Consider the following 22925-nt stretch of genomic DNA (forward strand, 5'->3'; position numbering starts at 1 on the left):
CCCCTCCATCTCTCACAACCCAAAAATGGTCGCCATGTAAACCGCGTAAGCTCATTCAGAATCCTGCACCAAAACCATATAGACCCTATCTGCGTATAATGCAACAACCCCCTGTATTTATCTACATATGGTTGTTGAGCCCGCTTGTCCTGTACACCTAGTGGTTGAATAATTGCAATGTGCTCCCAAGCCTAGATGTGAAGAAGTGTCACTCCTGCAGATAAACTGGCATACTCCCTATAAACCACTAGATGCATATCATGGTACAACTGAGCTAGCATCGCTGCTCCCCACGCATACTGCACACCATCATGGATCATGAAATAAAGGCCCCTGCTCCATCCAACAGGAAATCCATGCCCGCCTAAATCAGGTATAATCCGCCCACTCAAAAATCCACAAATCACTAGTACCAACCGAGAAATCCACTGAATACCCATCACCCTGCCCAAATGCATCCTACTCCTGTCCAACATCGGTGGGGTCTCATACTCACAAACCTCCTGAAGGTAAAAATCTGCTACATCCAACTGATACTCTGGGATGACGCCACGAATGGGGATCTTCAAGATCCTCCATACATCCAAAAGGGCAACTGTCGCCTCCCCAGTAGGATGATGCAAGGTGTTATACCTGTTGTCCCACCTCTCCACTAAGGTTGTCATCATCATAGTATGCACCCGTATCCTTGGCCACTTGCCCATATAATGTAATCCAAGAGTGGCTAGCACCTCCAACTCATCATGGCCCAACTCCCGATATAAGATCATTGTAGCAAGCCAATGCTCCCTCGAAGCCAACGACCCCATCTTCACCTGCATCCAACAAATCAAATCATTACTTCCATGTCCACAAGTCCTTTTCTACCCTTCGGAACCAACCATACCCTCACCCTATCCCAAAAATTCTAAACCTAAGCCTAAACTACCCCCTTTTGGGTGCACGTGCTGATTTGTCTAGCGCTCGGGCCAAAACTGTGGCACTTGCGCTAACAGATAAAGCTCACCTCCCTAGACCTCCTTCCAACCTCCGTCAATGCGAGCACCTGCGCACTAGTGCGAGTGCCCGCGTAAACCCTTGAGCGCCCACGTCGAAACATGAGTGCTTGCTCCAAAGTGCGAGCAACCGCGCTCATCAACCCCCATCCCCCAAAAATCCTGTTCTGCCTACCCCCTCCCAGCGAGCGTCCACGCTATTCACTAGTGCTCGCTCTAACCCAGGGACGTGCACGCTGAAACAATGATCAGCGCATGTGCCTCGCCAAGTCTATGCCCTAAACTTAGCCCCAGTTCTACCCCTAACCTAAAAATTCCAAAAGAGGGGATGGTCCTACATACCGGTGGTCCATAGCTAGTGGGTCTATCGAACCGTCAGATCCTCTCAACGTAATGATCACGGGTAGGAATGTGGTCCATCTCTCCTCTTCTTCTATGCTTTGAGTGGCTCCAAGGCTTGTGTGTAACAATGACTCCTCAATGGGACCTTTGTGGCTTATATGGGCCCTCGCAAGGGCCCCTTCCCTATGCGGTCTCGCATCTACTATTCTTTCTTCTAGATTTTTTGCATCTACTTCATATTTCTTCCTCACTTATCTCTTCCACTAAAATTCTTCTTTCTTTATTTTTGAGAATTTTTTTATCAATTTTCTTTTGACAAAATTCTCGAGGGGGCATACACCTCCCACACTTTACGCTGGGGCATATGTTTCTTCTTCTTCTATCTTCTACCCATCGCCAAATTTGCCGCTGTGTAAAAGAGGGGCAAAATGTAGACATCTAAAAATAATCATTTTAATTATTTTTAATTCCTGACATAATTAATTTATTAATCATGCCAATTTTAATTCTCCTCAATATTAATTAATTATAATTAATATTGTCACTATAGTCTATGATTGATTTATTTAATAAATCAACCCCCTTTTATTCTTCTAAAAATCTTCAATATTAAATCTCCTCAAAGTCCTCTTAACTGATTAATTTCAATTAATTAGTTAACCTAAGTGATTCCTACAAATCATCTTTTCCTAATCCATCATTAACCTAATAAATTCTTCTAGAAACTCCCTAAACTTACTTAGTATTATTCTTCTAATTTTTAATTCCCTCCACTCATTCTCTCTCCTAGTCAAATCCTCCTACAAATCTTATCTATCCTAATCCCACCTAACCTTTCCTCTATTCCCCCTCCTAATGAGTTGCTAGTAGCTAATCATCATGATTAGCCACAAAGTCAACTCCTTGTTCCTTCCATCCAACCACTCTCCTTAAATGCCCTTTTCCTAGGTGAATGTGAGATTTTCAAAATCTCACATTCCTCTAGACATCTCATCTGCCAAGGATTTTTTAATTCCTTCTTATTCCTCCAATCCCCATGAATATCCTTTTTTGAAGAATCTTTAATTCTTCCTCTGCATCCCTCAAGAAATGTCCCATCCCTTGCTCTTCTCAAGGCACATTGGGAAGTCTTCCCAATGTACCTTGAGGAGTGTGGAGACAAGAAATTCCTTTAAGTTATATCTCTTGGTCTCCACACCTCCTCTTGGGTCTTGTGTGGGCTCACAAGAAATCCCAACCCTCCATCTTGGGTCAATCGTATCCATTCATTTGTCCTCTTCTCTCTCTATAAATTGAGGACTCCATCCCCTCACATTTCATCTCCAATTTTAGCAAGTTCATGTTGTTAGTTTGTGCCTAGAAAACCATATTTCCATCCTCACCATGCCAAAATTATCCTTCATCCATACTTAGTCATATTATCCATCTCATCCCTCAAATCCATTTTATCCATTTGTGCACAATGTTGGAGAGCCAACCAAATCAAACAATCTAGGAGCGAATCGACATCACATTGGAGACATTTGGGCATACTTCGACTTCATCCAAGCTCCATCCAAGGAAGAAGGTAAATGTTTGCGAGGTAAAAAGTATTAATCTTCATGTTTTCATGTGAGTTGATTTATGCTTTTATGATTTCATATGTTTTTGTGTTTTGATTTGCATACTAACCATCCAAATCCACCTTCCACTCTTTTCCCCTCTTCACTCTTCATTGCCATCTTCATCTTTAGATTCTTCATCAGTCACACCTTCATCCACTGCAACATAATAGTGTTTTTTGCTTTTCCCTTTGAATTTCTTGAACTTATCTTTCTTATCAGTGTTAGGGCAGTTAGCAACATTATGACCAATCTTACTACAAGAGAAACACTTTAAAGGTAGCTTTCCTTTACACTTACCAGTGCCTCTTGGAAATCTCTTGGCTAGTAGTGCTTCAAGTTCCCTTACTTGATCTTCATTATCTTCACTTTCTCGGTTACCTCCATGACTAGATCCACACTCATGAATTTAACATATATTCTTTCCTTTTCTAGCAGATGAACTAGTAACAAAAGCTTTAAAAGAAGATTCAGTAGATTTTGCCACACTATTGTCAAAACTATTTAACTCAAAGGTTGTAAACTTACCAATCAAAGGGTCAACAGTTACCTTATCCTTTGAAATGGATCTCAGTTCTTGGATTGCCGATACTCTAATAACATACTGAGGTTGAAGAGTTCTGAGCATTTTACTTACCACCACATTATCATAAATTTTACCACCAACACCTTTTATACTGCCAATAACTTCTTTAATTCTTTGACCATACTGCGCAATGTTTTCTCCTTCTTGCATTTTCATATCATCAAATTTTCCTCTCAAGCTTTCCTCTTTTTCTCTTTGTACATGCTTATCTCCTCCATGAATTGTTTCTAATTTTTCCCAAACCTCATGTGCAGTTTCCAATCCTTGAACATCAATATATTCAGAATCAGATAAAGTACTTACAAGAGCTTCAAGGGCTTGCATTTTCTCCTGTTGATCTTTAAGTTCATCCAGTGTCAAGGGAGTAGTAGTAGGAGCCACATATGTTGTTTCAACATGTTCCCAATATTGCTCGCACCAAGACCTTTGAGATATATCTTCATTCTGTCTTTCCAGATCTTATAGTTATCCTTTTTGAATTTTGGACCCTCTTTCTTCATCATCTTGTCTTCCTCAGAATCTTTTCCTCAAGTGGTTGAGCTTTTCTACACACAAAGGACCACCACTCTGATACCAATTGTTAATCCTACGAGGATCCAATTAATACTAAGAGGGGGGGGAGGTGAATCAATATTAACACAATTTATAACTTCAAATCAAAATACCATTTATAAAAGATCTGAAATCATTAATACATGAATCTATCCCTTTAGGAGATCTCATACACTTGTTACCCACTTATGCAAAATTAATAATCAAAATATTCACCAATGAGATATCTGATCAACACATACTCATACTGACTTATTATCAGATCAGAATACTTCATCTATCAATTCATTAACGTTACCAGTAACCACTTACAGATCTTTGATAAATAGTAGTAAACTTATCATAACCGGTAATCAGAAATAATGCATGAAAACATAAACACTATGAATTGACATTCCACACATGAACACCAAGATTTTTTGACATGGAAACCCAAATGGGAAAAACCATGGTGGGGATTGGTACCCACAATAATTTATACTCTTTCAAAGTATGCCTTGTTAAGAGCTTAGCCCGGTTAGGAGCTTACAATGCACCTGGTTAAGAGAAGACCCTGTTAGGAGTCACCCGGTTAAGGGATTTGCCTATCACTCCAGATAAGAGCTTAATGATCTATTAGGATCAACCTAGTTAGAGGATTTAAATACTCTTTTGTGAGCTACCCTATTAGGGGACTTAGATGGCAAAAGGTGTGTTAGGACCTACCCGGCTAAGGGATTTATGCTATTGTAATTGTTAGGGAACAACAATGAAAAATGATTTGTTACTTTGCACTTTCAACTTGCTAATTCAGATCCAGTTATGCTTCACAGTCGGAAACACTCAAGCACATCTCTATCTTCTCTAGGATAACTTAACTCATTCTCCTAATGCCACTGACACAATAAACATCAATTGTGTCAACCTAAATAGCCATTTCAACCAGGTTGGCCACAAAATCTAGTTACATCATAAAATTAAAATTAGATCACAAGAGATCATCATAGATCGCTATACAGATCATTACAACAAATTATAATGCAATATCAACCATTGGTTGATCTTAACCCATCACGAAAATTCTATCTGTATCCTCAAAACACTCTACTAAGCATTTTGTTGATTCCCAAGAAAATCTTCCTTGAATCACACCAAAACAATAATTAAATCTTTCACACGGGTTTTGCCATGTTACCAACTTCATTTAGACTCTCCGTCAATCACCATCATAACATAAATCATTACTGGTTGAGTGAATTCATCATCGATCCTAAAACCTTAGCACAACTCCATAAAAAATTCAAAACATGCCTTCCGATAATGAACATAGGATGCGGTTTTGGTCACATACACAAATGCATCATAAAATCTTATGTCTCAAACCACAAGTCTCCAACCATGACCAATTTACCGATTCCATCAAAATATTTTCTTTAACCAGTTGAAGTCCTAATTCTCAGTCCTGCCAGTAAACCCTGTCATACTTACAAATTCTAAATCTAGTAGACCAAATTGCTTATCCAAAAATTCAGACATCAAATTTCATTTGTAATCATGATCAAACATTAATTGACATAGGTTGCCATCAATGACAACACAAATAATTGATCATGTCATCATCATTCTTCTACCGATATAGTCATCAACTCATATGCATCAGTTATGCCAATCATGCAAATAAATATTACCACCATATCTACATAGTTTGGAGTAACACATGCTTCACCTTTTGGATTTATTTCACCTTCATAAGCCATGCAATATACATTTCATAGTAATCACGCCAAAATATCCACCCCGTTTTGTTAAAAAATATTCCCCTCACAAGTTTTAACTTATTTTGGTGTAGCTATATCTATTGTTATCCCACTCCAATGCACACCATAGACCCTATAATTAACCAACTCATGTGGAATGTAAGTCATCTACAAGACTAACTCACTTCCCTATCCACATCTTACTTTCAACCCCTCATTCCACCTTACTACCATTGTATTACTTACTCCTAGCTTAAAGGTGCCCCATTTTGAAATTTATAGTGGAATAGACAATCTATAAACATATGTTCCTAACTTGACTTCAATTTGTAGTTATTTTAATTTTTAGAATGTATTAAATCCAAATGTTAATAATATTGTGAACATTATTTTTTATTCTTTGATGATTAAATTTTATGCAATATCAATATTAATTCTTTATTAATATATAATACTAAATATATCTATCACTATAATTATCAAATTATATTTACTAATTGGATCTCAATTTAACAGTTGTTGTGATAAAGGAACTAAAAATGGAGACACCACATAAAGTGAAAACGATAACATGATAATGTCACCTTAAGTGGAGATGCTCCAACAACTACTATGTAATTCTCTAAGTAATCTTAAATAAAGTGTAATTAGGACCTAGGTGAGAAATAAGAAAGGTAAAATATCTTAATTACACCAACAAAGAGTATAAAATGACATCATCGATCAACAAGACAAGCTTAGCAATTGACAAGAAAGTAATGATGAAAGGATGAGGAGTTCAACAATTTTTGAGAGGGAAGTGTGTGAAGGGATATGAAGTATCTATATGAAATCCTAGGTGGTTTCTATTGAAATGCATTAAGAAATGGAATAGAGGAGACATGCCACCCCAATTAGGATTGCAGCCAACAAAGGAAAATAGCATTTCTAGGCAAGGTTTTAGAAAATATGCTGAGGTGTGTCTTCAAAAATAGCTACAAACTTATTATCCATGCTGCTAAAATAGTGTTAGGAAAGGAGTATGAAAATAGATCATAGATATAGAGTGATTATTATATTTCTTCCATGTTTTTGGATTCTTTGCTTAATATTAAGGAATCAAAAGAAATGGCAGAGGCTCTTTGTAGAAAGTTAATATGAAAAATATGATTGGGGGAATTAGGTGATGTACTAAATAATGTGGTGGAGGGGTTGGGGATACAATTTCCAATGGCTTTTTATATTATTCACAAGCAAGGAATAGAGGTGGATAAATTCCCCCATATCTTCATAAAATACCAAATTATGCTTACAAAATTCCATGGAGTGATGGATAAGAGCATCCTATTCTTGACAATAATGCTAAATTTCGTGTTGAGAGAAATACTGGGGTGGTTATAGGAATACATTAAGGAGGAGAATTTAGTATAATTGGGTGAAGATGTGGGCGATGATAAATGATGGATTAGAGGCTCGGGAGGTGTAGACAATAGTGCTTGTGAACTAGTCTACCATGAAAAGCCAAGATGACTAAGAGGAATTTGTAGGAACAAGCTTGGCAAGCACATTAATATTATGGGGTCAAGAGTTTTTTGTATGTTTCTAATGCAATTATAGCCCCAATTTTGATAACGGTAGTGACTAAGTATAGATAAAAATTTAATATACTAACCTCCACTCTTGATAATGTGGAGTAGGTCACTCTTTGTAGATAGTGTATTAGAGTATTAGGGGTTCTTAATACACAATTTTGTTCATAAGGGTGTATTTTAGCTTCTACTGGTAAATATATTGCCAGACATGGCTTTAGCAATGATAAGGATGAGTAAACATAATATTTGATATGCATATCTTTTTTTAATTTTAATATGAATGGCGTTGTCCCCTTTGGCTACCTAATTTGATAAAAATAGTAGTTTAATATTATGAAAATTTTAAAAGTCAATTTAATTTTCTTAATATGACCGTATCTTCTTAAGAATATGAGAGGAAGGTGGAGGCTCACTATGCTTCTTGTTGGGGCCCTTTATATTATTCTTATTAATCATTCAAATGTTCTTTAGCCTGCACATGTCATTAATAGTGCTATTCGATCCTTAACTTGTTTCTCTAAAGGAAGTCATGACTCTAGTCCAATGTGATTGGCAAATAAGTTTCCATGTTAATGCCAATTGTTGCTATTCATATGTCACTCAATACAAATATTACCACCATATCTGCATAGTTTGGAGTAACACATGCTTCACCTTTTGGATTTCTTTCACCTTCATAAGCCATGCAATATACATTTCGTAGTAAGCACGCCAAAATATCCACCGTGTTTTGTTAAAAAAATTCCCCTCACAAGTTGTAACTTATTTTGGTGTAGCTATATCTATTATTATCCCACTTCAATACACACCATAGACCCTATAATTAACCAACTTATGTAGAATGTAAGTCATCTACAAGGCTAGCTCACTTCCCTATCCACATCTTACTCTCAACCCCTCATTCCACCTTACTACCATTGTATTACTTACTCATAACTTAAAGGTGCCCCATTTTGAAATTTATATTGGTATAGACAATCTATATACATATGTTCCTAACTTGACTTCAATTTGTATTTATTTTAATTTTTTCGAATGTATGAAATCCAAAATATAAATAATATTGTGAACATTATTTTTTATTCTTTGATGATTACATTTTATGCAATATCAACATTAATTCTTCGTTAATATATTTAATACTAAATATATCTATCACTATAATTATCAAATTATATTTACTAATTGGATCTCAATTTAATGGCTGTTGGGTTGTTGGGTTGTTTGGGCCTACCCAACTACCTTCTATGGACTAGTCTCAACTCAACTTGCCTCTTCAGCAACCCAAAACTTAGTATAAATTTAAGACCAAGGCATGGGCTGTTGGGTTGCTGAGCTGAGTCCCATGATGCCAATGCTTGTCATAGCAGCGAGGTATACCAGAGAGTTGTAAAAAATAAATTAAAAAATACTAACTAAATCTAACTTAATTGTTCAAGTTAAAGTTGATATTTTTTTATGAGAATATATGAAACTCAAACTATTTATTAGATTGTGAACATTAATTTTTTTACTTTAATGACTAATTTTTATAACATCAATATTATTTTTCCATTAATACATTTAAACTTCAATACATCTATCACTATCTAATTTCAAAATATTTATTTACCAAGTTAAAGTTGATATTTTTTTATGAGAATATATGAAACTCAAACTATTTATTAGATTGTGAACATTAATTTTTTTACTTTAATGACTAATTTTTATAACATCAATATTATTTTTCCATTAATACATTTAAACTTCAATACATCTATCACTATCTAATTTCAAAATATTTATTTACCAAATTATATTTTTTCCCTTTCAAATATATTACAATTCTATTGACTATAAAATAAGAGTAAAAATATTCCCGAGTGAAAAATATACATAAGAGTACATATGGCTAAGTCAAAATACTCAGTTACGAATCACAGATACACATCTACACACACGTCTCATTCTCTCACAGTGACGACCGTACTAACTGCTCTTCTGCTTCAACCATTATTGACGGAAACATTCTTGGACTTGTATTTTAGACAGTTTAAACAGAGACAATACTTACTGGAACATTTAAAACCTTACAGCTAAAATATTTTACGACTATTTTTGCTGAAATTGAAGTACTAACTGGATCAACTAACTAGTGAATGATTGAAAGGAGAAGCGAGGGTTGTAGTTCAAACTGCAACTACAACTTTGGGAATTTGTAACTGCAAACAAACCTCTTATTTTGGAGCTCCTCATGTAACACACAAGCCTGCCCCACCATACTATTACTGATATTGTTCCACCAAGTGCAACGCCAAATCCCAACCCCACAGCAATCACTGAGACGTGTTCATTCACTTTACTCCATACTGATTTACCCACCATTTCTGGAGGTGAAGGCACTCTTGAACTTTTATTCTGCTTGCAACTTTGTAGAGGGAACCCGCATAAACACGCCGAGTTTCCCTGGTAAGATCTCTCATCAAAAGTCATAAGCTGTTTTCCCTGAGGTATTGGCCCACAGAGACGGTTGAAGGATACATTCCAGTAGCTTAACTTGGATAATCTGGTCAACTCCCAAGGTATTTCCCCAGTCAGACTATTTTTAGACAAGTCCAACTGCTCCAGAGGTTCGATTTGCCCTAAAGATGCTGGTATCTTACCTTCCAATTGGTTCCCACATAAATTTAGCAACCTCAAGTGAGATAGATTCCCAATGTTTGATGGTATTTCCCCTCTTAAATTATTGTGTGACAGATCTAGTATGGTGTTGGCTGCCAGCACATATTCTAGTCTAAGATAAGTTCCTTTTATACTGATAGCCGGTATATCTTCATAGAGTGTATTGCCACCCAATTGCAGAGCTGTATGGTTTTTAAATCCTTCGAGTCCTTCAAGAGCAGAGGGAATTCTTCCGCCAAATTTATTTTTGGATAAATCCAACATCTGCAATCTAGTGAGATTTCTAATCCATAGAGCAATATCACCCTTAAGCTCATTAGAACTAAGGATTAAAACCCTCAACTGTAGGCAATTTGCAAGAGGGTGTGAAGAAAGCTCACCCGCCAATCTATTCTTGCTGAAATCTAGAAGTTTAAGCCGTGTACAATTGGCGAAAGACGCAGGCAGGGTCCCAGAAAAATTATTAGAATGAGAAGAGATAACTTCAATAGAAGAAGAATATTGGATTTCTAGATCTCCATTAAAGAAGTTATTGGACAGCTTTAGCCTCTTTAACGCTGTACAATTCGTCAGTGTTGCTGGAATTCTTCCAGACAAAAAGTTGTCTGACAATACCAAATGAGTCAATACCAAATCAGTTAAATTCTTGAGCTTCCTTATGGATGGCAGAATTTTCCCTGTCAACTGATTATTAGATCACAGGAGCAGAAATTATGCACGAGATGCATGAAATTTCTGAAATGAAACTAAAGAGACGGAGAGAAAACTCCTTGGTTAGGCTTACATGCACAAACACATATGCACCATCACTGATCCACAAATTATGGTGCAAGACGAAATGTTAATTGTGCTAACACCATTGTACTCTGCCAACTCAGCTTATGCCTTAGTCACCTCATGCATTACTCACCTTGCGTATTTCATTTATTGTTAGACAGACATTACTCTGCCAATTCACTGCTATCACCTCTGCTTTATTGGTAGACAAGCGTAGTCAATATTTGTTACTTATAACCGACGCATAAGAAATTAATTCAGAAAATTAATGCCAACTAAGAGTCGTGTAGTGCATGGATGCGATCATCAATATTCTGATTTTTAAATCTTTCAAATTCCTCCCTCCGCTTATTCAAATGTTGAAATTATAAGTGCCAATTAAATGCAGAGTGGAGCACTATAAATCTGAGAATTCGAGGACAAATTTTTACGTGATATTTGCAGATTTGAAATTCAAAATACAATATTGCGATCAATGTGAATATATTGGATGTTCGTAAAGAATGTGCGATTTTTTTCCATCTACGGTAAAGACGTGATTTTTTTTTCTTCTACACTGGCTATATTTAGCTTCAAGACGGTAAATAGATTATGTCATTTTAACAGTAGACATTTCTTCCACTACCATGTGGTTGTTCCGCTAGGAATGTGTAACGTTTCTACCCACTCTTCCGCCAGCATCACTGTACTGCCAAGTCCGCATGTCAATTTTTTTTCAAAAAACATATTTGTTTACGGACAACAATGATCCTCTCGGCAAAATAATTTTTTTTCAATAAAAACATGTTTGGTCAGTCAAAGTATAAATAATTACGTAAATGACGTTAATAAAAGTGCAAATACTTAGCAAATAGAGGGGCCACGCACCCTAATTATATTCAGTTTTCATGAAAATTTGAACATATTTTAGGCATTTGAAGACCACAAAGCAAAAGATGATTGCAAAAATTTAATGGTTTCTTCGTCAGCATGTAAACGACAAAACTATTTCTTAGATCAGTCGGTTCTAGAAAAAGTTTCCATAATCACTTCGTATCATGACCGCTATGTAATTGTGTAATACAATACGCACCAAGTGCGGTCAGTCAAAGTATAAATAGTCAGTTAAATGAAACGCGTTAATAAAAGTGCAAATACTTAGCGAGTAGAGGGGACATGCACCCTAATTTTATTTCGTATTCAACATATTAATGGTTTCTTCGTCAGCATGTAAGCGACAAAATCGCCAATATATATTAACAATGCATCAATGAATCTGCAAAACCATTTCTTAAATCAAGCCGATTCTAGAAAAGGTTACAATATACACTCAACTCGTGGATGTTATGTGTTATTGGTATAAGTGTAAGTAGATGGTTGTGTGGATACTAGATATTGATAGTACAGAGGGTATGTGTTTTTATTTTTATTTTTGGATTTTAAAATAAATTTAAAAAAATCAAATAAGTTAAAAGTTACAGTTCGAGGGGATGATCCCACAATGTAGTGGTTAGCTGCAAGTTTCTTATATGGGAGGTCTTGGGTTCGAGTCTATTTGACTAGTTCTTAGCTCCACAGAAAAACTTAAAAATGTCGTTTTGGATGTGACTTATCAAAATAACAAGTCACAGTTTGAGTTTTTATGTTATTATTATATTAATTATATTTTTGATAAGTTGTTCAATATTGAGAGAATTTAAATTCAAATATGTATATTAGACATGCATTATCAAATATCTTATGTGTCACAATTGTTAAAATATAAATTGTATTTTATCAATAGACATGTCTGTTAGAAGAGACATCTCTCATATATGTACTTATTTGAGGATCTATAGATCCATCTATTTGGTATAAGAAAAATATTAGTCTGGGTTCTCCAATTTTTCAACATGGTCTCAAAGTCAATCACTCGAGAAGCTTCACTCAAAGGTTTTTAGATTTGTCTAAGATGTTGCCATTGAAGAAGTTATCACTATGAACTAGCAAAGATGGTTGTTAGTATTACTGTGTAGAGGAGATCACGGACTTCAAACAAAGCAATGAAAAGGGTTGAGAAAAATTGCAGATTGGAGAAGTTAAGAAGCCACCAAAGTAGTGTGAACCATCTCTATGTAAGGATTTCAGCATTGATAGTTAGTTCGTGGAAATGAATAATATAGTTTACATCCTGCATAAAAAGAAGGTGTTTATAGTTTGAAAAGACACTATATAACATCATATGATCTACTATCAAAGTGAAAATAAATTTGTAGAGCTTATTGAGTAGTTGCTAAGTCATCTTTGAGTAAATACCAAACTCGTTGTCACTTTGTGCAAAAAGGGTTGAAGTCGCCATACCAAGGAGAAGTGGAGACCATAGCTTGAGAAAGGATGAATAACAATGTTGATGCTGCCAAGGTTAGCCACTACCATTGAAAAGAAAATTACAAAGACTAATCCGCTAAATGTGTAATTGCCAACAATGGAGCGATGAATATGGAAAACTATTTTTTTGAAAATCATTGTTTTTTATCAAAGTGGGGAAGGGCCCAACCCATTATAGATCAAAACAAGAGGTTTGGAGCGCAATCCAACAAACCAAACATCGAAACAACAAGAACAAGATAACTAGCCAAGAAACAACAATGTTGGCATTGCTTAGAGTACAACTATGAAGAGAGAGACAATTATAAACCAAACAATTAGACATAAAGAAACAACAAGTTTATTGAAAATCTAAGTTGGGTCCCAATAGTGGTCCCAATAGAACCACCTGATTGTTATGAATGGCAAGAGACTAACTCTTCTTCTTGCAATGGACAACAGTCCATGGGAGGCGTCATTGTCGAGAGAAGCTAATAGAGTAGTGTTAGAGGAACCATTTGAGAGAGTAGACGAGTCACCAAGATGAGCCACCAAGTTTGGAGAAGGAATTTGACAATCCAGAGAAATAGAATCAATAACCATAGATGGGATGAGTCCAAAGCTAGAGAGACTAGTTGATTGAGCCACCAAAGGAGGAGCAGGAGCCTTGGCCATTGAGATATAGACAAACCTGGAAGAGAAGGAGGTGCTAAATCTATCTAGGAATCCAACCTAGACTCAAAAGCAGCTAAAAAATTTGTGAGATGGTAGCAGTCAACATCTTTCCACCAAGTTGGAGAAGAATGTTGATACTCAAACCACGAGGACATGAAAAGTACAAATGCCCCATAGTAAAACAATGGCTACAATAGAAAGGAATCCCCCAAAATATTTTTTCATGGCAACTCACCCACCCCTAGGGAGATCTCAGTAGAAAGTGGTTTGGAAATGTCCAAATCCATCATAGTCCTAGTGTATGAGGTATGGGAGAAGAAATTGACCTAGCGCATTACCAATATTTTCATAGGTAGAGTTGCACTAGAAGTGGAGGGGGATGCAAGGTAGTCTTACACAAGTAGGAGAGAATGTAGTAGGTTCAACAAGAGAGTTGAAAGAGTGTATCTAGGGGCATAAGGAAAGGGTATGAGACCCTAATTTCAAACATCCATAGACAAAACAACATCCTAGTCCTTAGTAGAGTTCAAACAAATGACAAAGAAGCCATGAGCACAGGAGTAAATATTGACCTTACTAGATACCACCAGGTTCTTGTGGTCTAAAAACTTAGAATGTAGCTCCAAAATCTAGGGCCATAAGCGGTTGAACCTACAAATGAGACCCTTCCTTACAAATTAAGGAATGTTGTCTAGCAGCTCCTGGCCAAATACCACCTTCAGAATAGAAGAGGCATGGGAGAGGCATTTGAGAGTCATAATGTAATAGAGCACTTTGACTGTTTCTAGAGTAAATCAACAATGGAATTCTTGAGTGGGGAATTCACCAAGGCCTCAAGAATAACTAGAGCACTAACAACACATTGGTAAAGTTTTTGCAAAAGAGGAAACAAAGTCCGTGTTGGAGATGTTAACCACTAGGTTGTAAGATGAAGAGCCATTAACCCTTGCAGTCATGGGAGGGAGATAAGAATTTGAAATAAGAGAGCGGGGAGTTATAAGTCCTTTAAAAATAATTGTTTCTCAAGCCATCTAAATTAAAAAATACTACTCATAAAAGACTAAAGCAAGGATTTGTGGGCCAAATAAAATCCCTATAGAATATAAATGGATTTAGATAATTCACTTTATGTAATGCAAATGGAAGGAGTTTAGATTGTTATACCTATTACGACTCTAATACTTTCCTTGGACATTTGTAATACAATATATTTATTTAACCTCAAAGAAAAGAATGTCGAGAACATGCAAATAGATGATGAATTAAAGTATTGCCAATTTTTTTAGCATTTCACTGTTCTTAAACTTTGGGATTGCACAAATGTTTAGAGATGAGTGATTTATTTTTTTGTTTTATTATAGACCCAAACTTTTGTTGGAATCGGTTTGAAATTATAACTATGAGCTAGAAAATAGAGGTAAAATTTCATTGAATCACTTTTCAAATCTTAGTAGTTGATATGTTGCCATATAAGCATTCTTGAGCGTGAAGAAATCTTGTTGTCACTATTAGAAGAAGACATCTTTTGTAGATTATAAGGAAGTCATCAACTTGGAGAGGAGATTTATCAAACTAATTGTATAAGACAAAATGTACCCAAAATAATATTTGTAGGAAAGGGTTGTTTGATGCTAGAAAGTAGTCGGTCAAAGGATCTATCAATCCCTATTGCTCTAGGTAGAATAAGATTAGATCGTAGTATTTAAGAGAGTTTTAAGAGTGAAAAGTACATCCACCACCAAAGAAAATAAAATTTAGTAGGTAACTACCAATGAAGCTTAGCATTTAATTAAAGGAAGGAATGGTTCATCACTGATAAAGAGATAAAGGTCTTGAAAGGAAAACTCATCCAATGTCAAGAAAATGTGAATAATATTGATTATAGTTGAAGTTAAAGAGATACAAAGTCAAAAGTTAAATCATAGCATAAAATGCATATTTGAAATCACATGAACTTATAAATAAATAATAGTTCTTTTTTTATATGTGTGGAACCACTTTATTGAAAGGAGAGGTCACAATAGTTCTAAGTTGTACAAGATAAGTAAGTCATAACAAAGGAGATCAAGGGCGAGTGAAGGCGTGCAAAAAAAATTGTAGGAAGAGTGAAAAAACATTAAAAAAAAGGTATTCAAAACAAAGAAATATTAAAATTGAGAGAATGACTATCTTTTTCAATCAATTGTTTGAAGCATATGTAATATAAAATCAGTGTCTGAAGTCTAAGCCTACACTATCCAATGTCTCATGCGATACAAATAATTTTGTTAAAGGTTATTTGAATAAAAAGTGTATAGTTGGAGATAATACATTTGAATTTACAAATCCTATTAGTTGTGACGGTAGTTTGTAAGGATAATGAAAAAGGATATTTTCAAAAAATATTTATTTTATGATAATGGAAAGAATGGGATACAAAGGAAAATATTTGGGAAAACATGGACAAGGAATTATTGAGCCAATCGAACCATGCATGAGGACAAATAATGAATACCTTGGATATGTTAGCACTTGTAATCTGAATAAAAAATGATGTTGTAAGTAATTCAAGTTCAAACAAATCAACTCAAAGAATTTAATATATACAATTTTCTCATTGTCTTAGACTTGGATAGAAAATGAAAACATTTTGGGATCTCCAACTGTGTACAATTGTGTATTAAATAATCATTTTAATAAATTGTGTTGGATAAGAAAGTGAAAGAAAGAACCTTTGAAAGAAAATACACAGGTGGATCATGGATGGATTGGAGTATATGATTGGAAAAAGTTCACAACTATGTTCAAAATTTTACACAAGCATAAATATTCTCATGTTAGACATAATAATACTATGATGAGGCTATGGTATCCTACATTGGAGTAAATTTTGATTTAAAGGGAAAGAATAGGAAAATTTGGCTGGAAAGTGATTCCCTTATTATTGTTAATTGCCTATTAGGCCTGCAAACCCCTAGTTGGACTTTTAAAAATTTAATTAAAGATACTCTAGTAATGCTAGGATCTATGATAATTTCACCATCACTCATGTGTTTCAATAAGGAAACAAAGTGGATGATAACCTGGCCAATTTTAGAGTTAATATTAATAATATTAAATGTTGGGGGCCCAAGGATATCATCCCTGTGGATATTAAAAAAATCTATTTATGATGATTATAGATTGTGTTGATTTAAGGGATGTCATTTGGATTATTATGATGTACTTCTCACTTATTTGGAGAATTGGGTTGGTATGTCTTTTTCATTATATTCTTAGAAAAGGTAGGGTTTGTTTTCTAGCCAATTCAAGAATCTTCGTGGTTGTTCTATGATGTTTCCTCGAGTCTAGTGGCTTGCAACTAGGAAGTTGTAGATAAAATTGTAGGTACATAATGGGTGGTGATAGAAACAAATTGGAGCCCACATCATATGAAAAATGAAGGAACAAGGCAGAGGTTTGGGATGAAGGATCGAGGGGAGGAATTATGCCATATATTGAGAATCTCCATGGCCACAGCCCTAGGGCTACTTGGCTTTTCATCTAATGCTGGAATAATGGAACCCTTTGAATATTCGGGGGTAAATTTGTGGTGAATGAGAGCCTCATTTTTGAGATTATAGTGATGCTTATGGAAGGAAGAAAATTTTATAGAGACCAGACAACTTTGGAGAAAGCCCTTGATATCTTTTTTAAGAAGAACAAGAGGACAAAATTCCATCACAAGATTGATGGTAATTATAATTGTGAGGACCTAACAATCCTATGGACGGATGTGGACAAAGTTATTATGAGGTATATTACTCTTAATGTTCGCTACAAAAGTATTTTTACCTATCATTTCACCATTCTCAACCATTTTAGGCATGATAGGTGCATTTTGATTTTGTTTTATTTGATATCATTTATGTGTAATTGTATTAATTCTCACCTCAAAAATTGGAGCCCCCCTATTCTCCATCAGGGTTTGATTCTCCTGATTGTTGAACATGCCAAATCCATTGATATTAAATCCCATCCATCAGCCTCTAGAAAGAAATATATTCACTATGCCCAAAATGTTCATTGGCACTACACTGATGTGTCATCCAAGTCTGAAACCTTTGATGAAGATGCCTTCCACTTGAGAACTCGTAAAAATAAATCCTCTTCTAAGGGTAAAGGTTTTGTTCCTGAAAAGGATATGTTTGATAAGGATGATTTTGACTATGCCCCCTCAGATGAGTTTGTTCCTGATTCCTACAGCCCAAGCTCTACCAAAAAGTGTAAAGCCCCTATGCTTCCATCATGAAATGGAAATAATAGGATTTTTGAGTTGGGCTTTACCTCTTGCATGAAAATAAAAACCCCTCCCTCAAAGAATTCTCAAGGAATTAAAGTCCCCAAGAAAAAAATGATTGGAAACCCCACTGGGATTGTTGGGGATCAACAGAATTTGGACTTTTATATTGAAATTCTAGTTGTGTTAGATAAGGCTACCCCTATGGGTAATGATATAGGCTCCTCTACAGTGGATTCTAGGGCTAGATAAGTTGTGGTGAAGGCGGCTATGGAAGGAAAAACTAGTTTTTTCAATTGGGTGGTTGTAAAGATTTTTGGTTTGAAAAGAAGGATCAATTACCTTATAAAATGATAGAATAACTTGAACTCCCCCTCCTTGGACAATACAAACAACCTACTTGAGCTTAGTCAGAAATTGGTGACAAATGTCAAAGCCATGAAGAATGATCATGAAGAAAAAGTAATGAACCTGGAGGTGGCTATGGGTAAGGTCAATGAGAAGCTGAGAGCTATCATTGCAGTGAGTAGAATTACCATGACCAATAGCATGGAGGTTCTTCGGAGGCTAAATGAAAAGGCTCAATCTTTTTATGTTTCCCCTTTGGTCACTCATCCCTCCCCCTCAATTTCGGTTTGTGGCAAAGGCAAGGTGAAAGAGCCCATCCAAGATGGTGAGACCCAAACTAATTAGGGACCTTCAGCTCACACTCGAAGCAGGGATAAAGGTAATTAGGTCAAAGCTAGTGATAAATGAAATTGTTTAATCTCTGGATTTTTAGAACTTATTTTTTTAATTTTTTTTTTGCTGCTGGCCCACTATGGCTTAACTTCTAGTTTGTCTTTAAAGACTATTTCTTTTTGTATGGGTTTCAGGTCCCTGTAAAACCTATTTTATACTTTAATAAAAAACAATCACACAAGAATAAGTAACATTAATTGCAAAGATCATTGTTGAACCTAAGAAGCTTTAGTATTGGACACAAAGATCATGATGAATGGTTGCAATGTTGATCTCAAAGATTATTGTTGAAATACTATAACTTTGATTACAAAGATTGTTGAAATTGTGAGTTTGTTGTAGAGATTGTAACTATAGCTGTGAAAGATTTGATCATAAACATTTTTATTGAAATTGACCATAGAGATTGTTAAATTATTTGATTGCAAAGACCTTTGAAAATGCTTCAATTTTTCTATTGATATTTGTGAAGGTTTTGATTGCAAATATCTTTGAAAATGTTTCACTTTCTCTATTGATATCTATGAATTTTTTGATCACAATGATGTTTGGAAATGCTTCACTTTCTTTATTGACATATGTGAAGGTTTTGATTGCAAAGATCTTTGGAAATACTTCACTTTGTTTATGTATATTATTGATGCAACTCACGAAAATAGTTACTCTTATCAACTTTTAAGCATAAACACGATGACTACTAATTTTTAAGTTTATAAATAATGAGTAGAAATTAAAAAGAAAAAAGAAAAGGAAAAACGGTTACTCTCCAACATTTTAGCATCAATTAAATTCTCACCTTAATATTCAATCTACTGAGGAGAAATTAATAGCTTGATGATAATTTTTTAAATGCTTTTCATTATGAATTAATATTTTAGTGTCAATAATCAAGTTGAGTATAGTGAATACATCTTTTGTTAAGTATAATTTTAATTCAAATTTCACAATTTATTTATGCACAAGTTCATGGTGAAGTAAATATGAGAAATATTTTTAGTTGTATCCCTTTCAAATATTATAATTGTCATGTTAGTAGTTTATGTAGACATTAGTTTTTTTAATAGATAATTTGGTAGGGCTCATAGAATTTCATCTTAGCATTCTACTCATTTTTATTTTTCAAGACATATTCCTTCTATTTTCTCATTTAAAAAAAAAAAAAAATTCCCCTTTCTCTATTTTGCAATTTTTTAAAAATCAAATAATTTAGGACTAGTGTGGATATTTTAATATTAAGGAAAATTTTAAGATTATTGATATGCAAGCTATGAGACAAACTCTAGAAATTTTGGCATAGATGTTGTGAGAATAAATAGTATCAAAAGTAGTCTCTACGTTATTTTTTCGTAATGTCAAACATCTAAGAATCTCGTTATCTCTAGCAAATGCTTTATCATTGTCATTGTCAAATTGATATGTGGACTATGTCTACCTAATGTATATTTATATCAAAACTAAATTTTTAAGCATGAAGAGATCCAAAAAAAGATCAAATAAGTTGTGGATGAGAAACACATTAATTCCAACTATCTGTATTAAGGTAGTACAATTATGCTTCTATAAAATAAGGATAATAAATGCCATCTATGCATTAAGTATAAATATCACTCAACAAGATCACAATAAAGAATCACTATTATCTACCATAAATTGAGGCACTTGTGGAAAAGCTTTATGATGCCATTTTTTTCACCAAAATCAATCCCATGTTAGATATCATTTAATTCTTGTTGAAATTACATACATTTTGAAGAGGTTCATCTAAAAATAAGGTTCTATTTGAGTTGTTGGTTATAACCTTTATGTTTCCCAAGGAACTAATGACATTCATTACATGACAAAGGATAGTATTAGTCCTTTGATCAACTAGTTTATTTTTATTTACCTTAATGGCATCTTGGTATTGAGAAAAATGATATGAACACCTATGCCGTATCCAATATGTATTTCAAACTTTAAATTAAAATAAAACTCTATGTCAATCCAAAGAAAGTTCATTTCCCATGTAAGAGATATATCATCTAGCAAATAAATTAGGGATGAAAGATCAAAAAATTGGATATGGATAAAATATTCACCATTAAAGAATGCTCCACATTGAAAAATATCATAAACTTGGTAGCTTATTATAATTGGAGAACTTACACAAGAGTTTTGTACTTTGTTTCTCTCATATCATATGCCACCACTTGAGGCAAATCACTAAAGATGGAGGAATAAAAAATTACCTAGTCAACCACACAACATAAACCATATGATAAATTCTAATGCATTATATGTTTCATGCTCGTGCCTATAATACTAGGTATTAAGTAGCTATTGAAGATAGACATCTAATTCAGAAGTTAGGCTGATTGTTCACCTCTTGAAATCCATAAAAACAATGTCAATATGTGTATCAAGAGTTGTCTAATAACTTGGAGATCTCTTTTTGTTTCTCAAGAGATCTATTTTTACTTCTTAAGTGGTTGAATTGTTAAAAATCATAATTTTTCATTGATATATTTAAAAATAAGTAATCTATTAATTTTTAACTATAATATCTTATTCAAATTATCAGATCATGATTAATCATAAAATTTAAATTAATTATTTAATTTGAATTCTACCCTTACATTTTAGAATCTTTATAAAATTCAAAACATTTATTTAACTATAATTTTTTTCTTTTTAAAATCTAAATTTATACAACATCAACAATAATTCTTTGTCAACATATTTAAAACAAAATTAAACTATCTTTATTTAATTTATATTTTTTAAAATTATGAAATCTAACTTTACTAATTAAACATATATTAATTATTAACCTATTTAAGAAAAAAAAAACCTTAAAAATGTATCATAATTCTCTTAACCATACAATAAAAGCTGAAAGAATATCCAATAATCTTCACTATTAAATAAAAGTGAAAAATATATTCCACAGCACATATGGCTTATGTGTCTCTGTCACTCCCCGGGATAATTAGGTTGAGCTCTAGATTTGATGGTCAACATTTGATGGTCAACCCTGGTTTTCATGCAATTTTTTTGTGCAGGTTATTTATAAAAATATATTTTAAATGTAATCTATTTAAAATCTCCTCTTAGATCTGCACAAACTTCTGATAACATTTTAAACAAATCCTCAAATACAGCCCTACGGCCATAAAATTTAGGCCCCAGATTCAACATCCAAGTACACATCTTCACGTGTCTTATTCTCCCCCACACTGTTAACAGACATTTTTTACTAATTGCTCTTTTCCTAGAACCATTCTTGACTGATAATTTAAACGCAGTAAACAGAGACACATTTTTAATTGGAAAACAACATCTCAATATTAAATCTTTGAATGACTATTTTTCGCTGAATAGATGAAACAGAAACATTTTAAATTTTACAATAGATGGATTAGCTAACTAGTGGAGCAGTGAAAGGAGAAAATGGGGTTTGTAATTCTAACTTCAATTACAACTTTAGGCATTTGTAACCCCACACACCTCTTATTCTGGGGCTCCTCACGTAGCACACAAGCCTGTCCCACCATACAAGCAATGATATCGTTCCACCAAGGCCAATCTCAAATCCCAACCCCAGACCAATGACTGAGACATGTTCATTCACCTTACTCCACACTGATTTACCCACCCTTTCCGAAGGTGAAAGCACTATTGGACTTTTATTCTGTTTGCATCTTTCGAATGGGTACCCACACAAACATGGTGGGTTTCCCTGATAAGATCTCTCATCAAAAGTCATAAGTTGAGTTCCTCCAGGTATTGGCCCACATAGATGGTTGAAGGATACATCCCAATAGCTTAACTTGGACAAATTGGACAGTTCCACAGGTAATTTGCCACTCAAACTATTTTGAGACAAGTCCAGTTGCTCCAATGGTTCTATTTGCCCAAGAGATGCTGGTATCATACCTTCCAATTGGTTTCCACTCAAATTTAGCAACCTTAGCTGAGATAGACTGCCAATGTTTTTTGGTATTTCTCCTCTTAAATTATTGTGCGACAGATCTAGTATAGTGTTAGATGCCAACACATATTCTAGTCTAAACTCATACCCTTTTATATTGATAGCTGGTATATCTTCATAGAGTGTATTGCCAGT

General features: G+C 34.4%; 1 protein-coding gene across 1 annotated transcript; it reads right to left on the bottom strand.

Moving 5' to 3' along the window:
- Window positions 1-191: 191 nt before the first annotated feature.
- LOC131857482 (probable leucine-rich repeat receptor-like protein kinase At5g63930) lies at window positions 192-22733 on the bottom strand. The gene is made up of 3 exons (XM_059210129.1): window positions 22307-22733; window positions 9646-10649; window positions 192-815 (listed from the first exon to the last, which is right to left on the bottom strand). Exons 1-3 carry the CDS (start codon window positions 22731-22733, stop codon window positions 192-194), a joined length of 2055 nt encoding a protein of 684 aa, XP_059066112.1.
- Between the last annotated feature and the right edge of the window lie 192 nt (window positions 22734-22925).

The sequence above is a fragment of the Cryptomeria japonica genome, chromosome 8 (assembly GCF_030272615.1).
Source record: "Cryptomeria japonica chromosome 8, Sugi_1.0, whole genome shotgun sequence".
NCBI classification, from domain to species: Eukaryota; Viridiplantae; Streptophyta; class Pinopsida; order Cupressales; family Cupressaceae; genus Cryptomeria; species Cryptomeria japonica.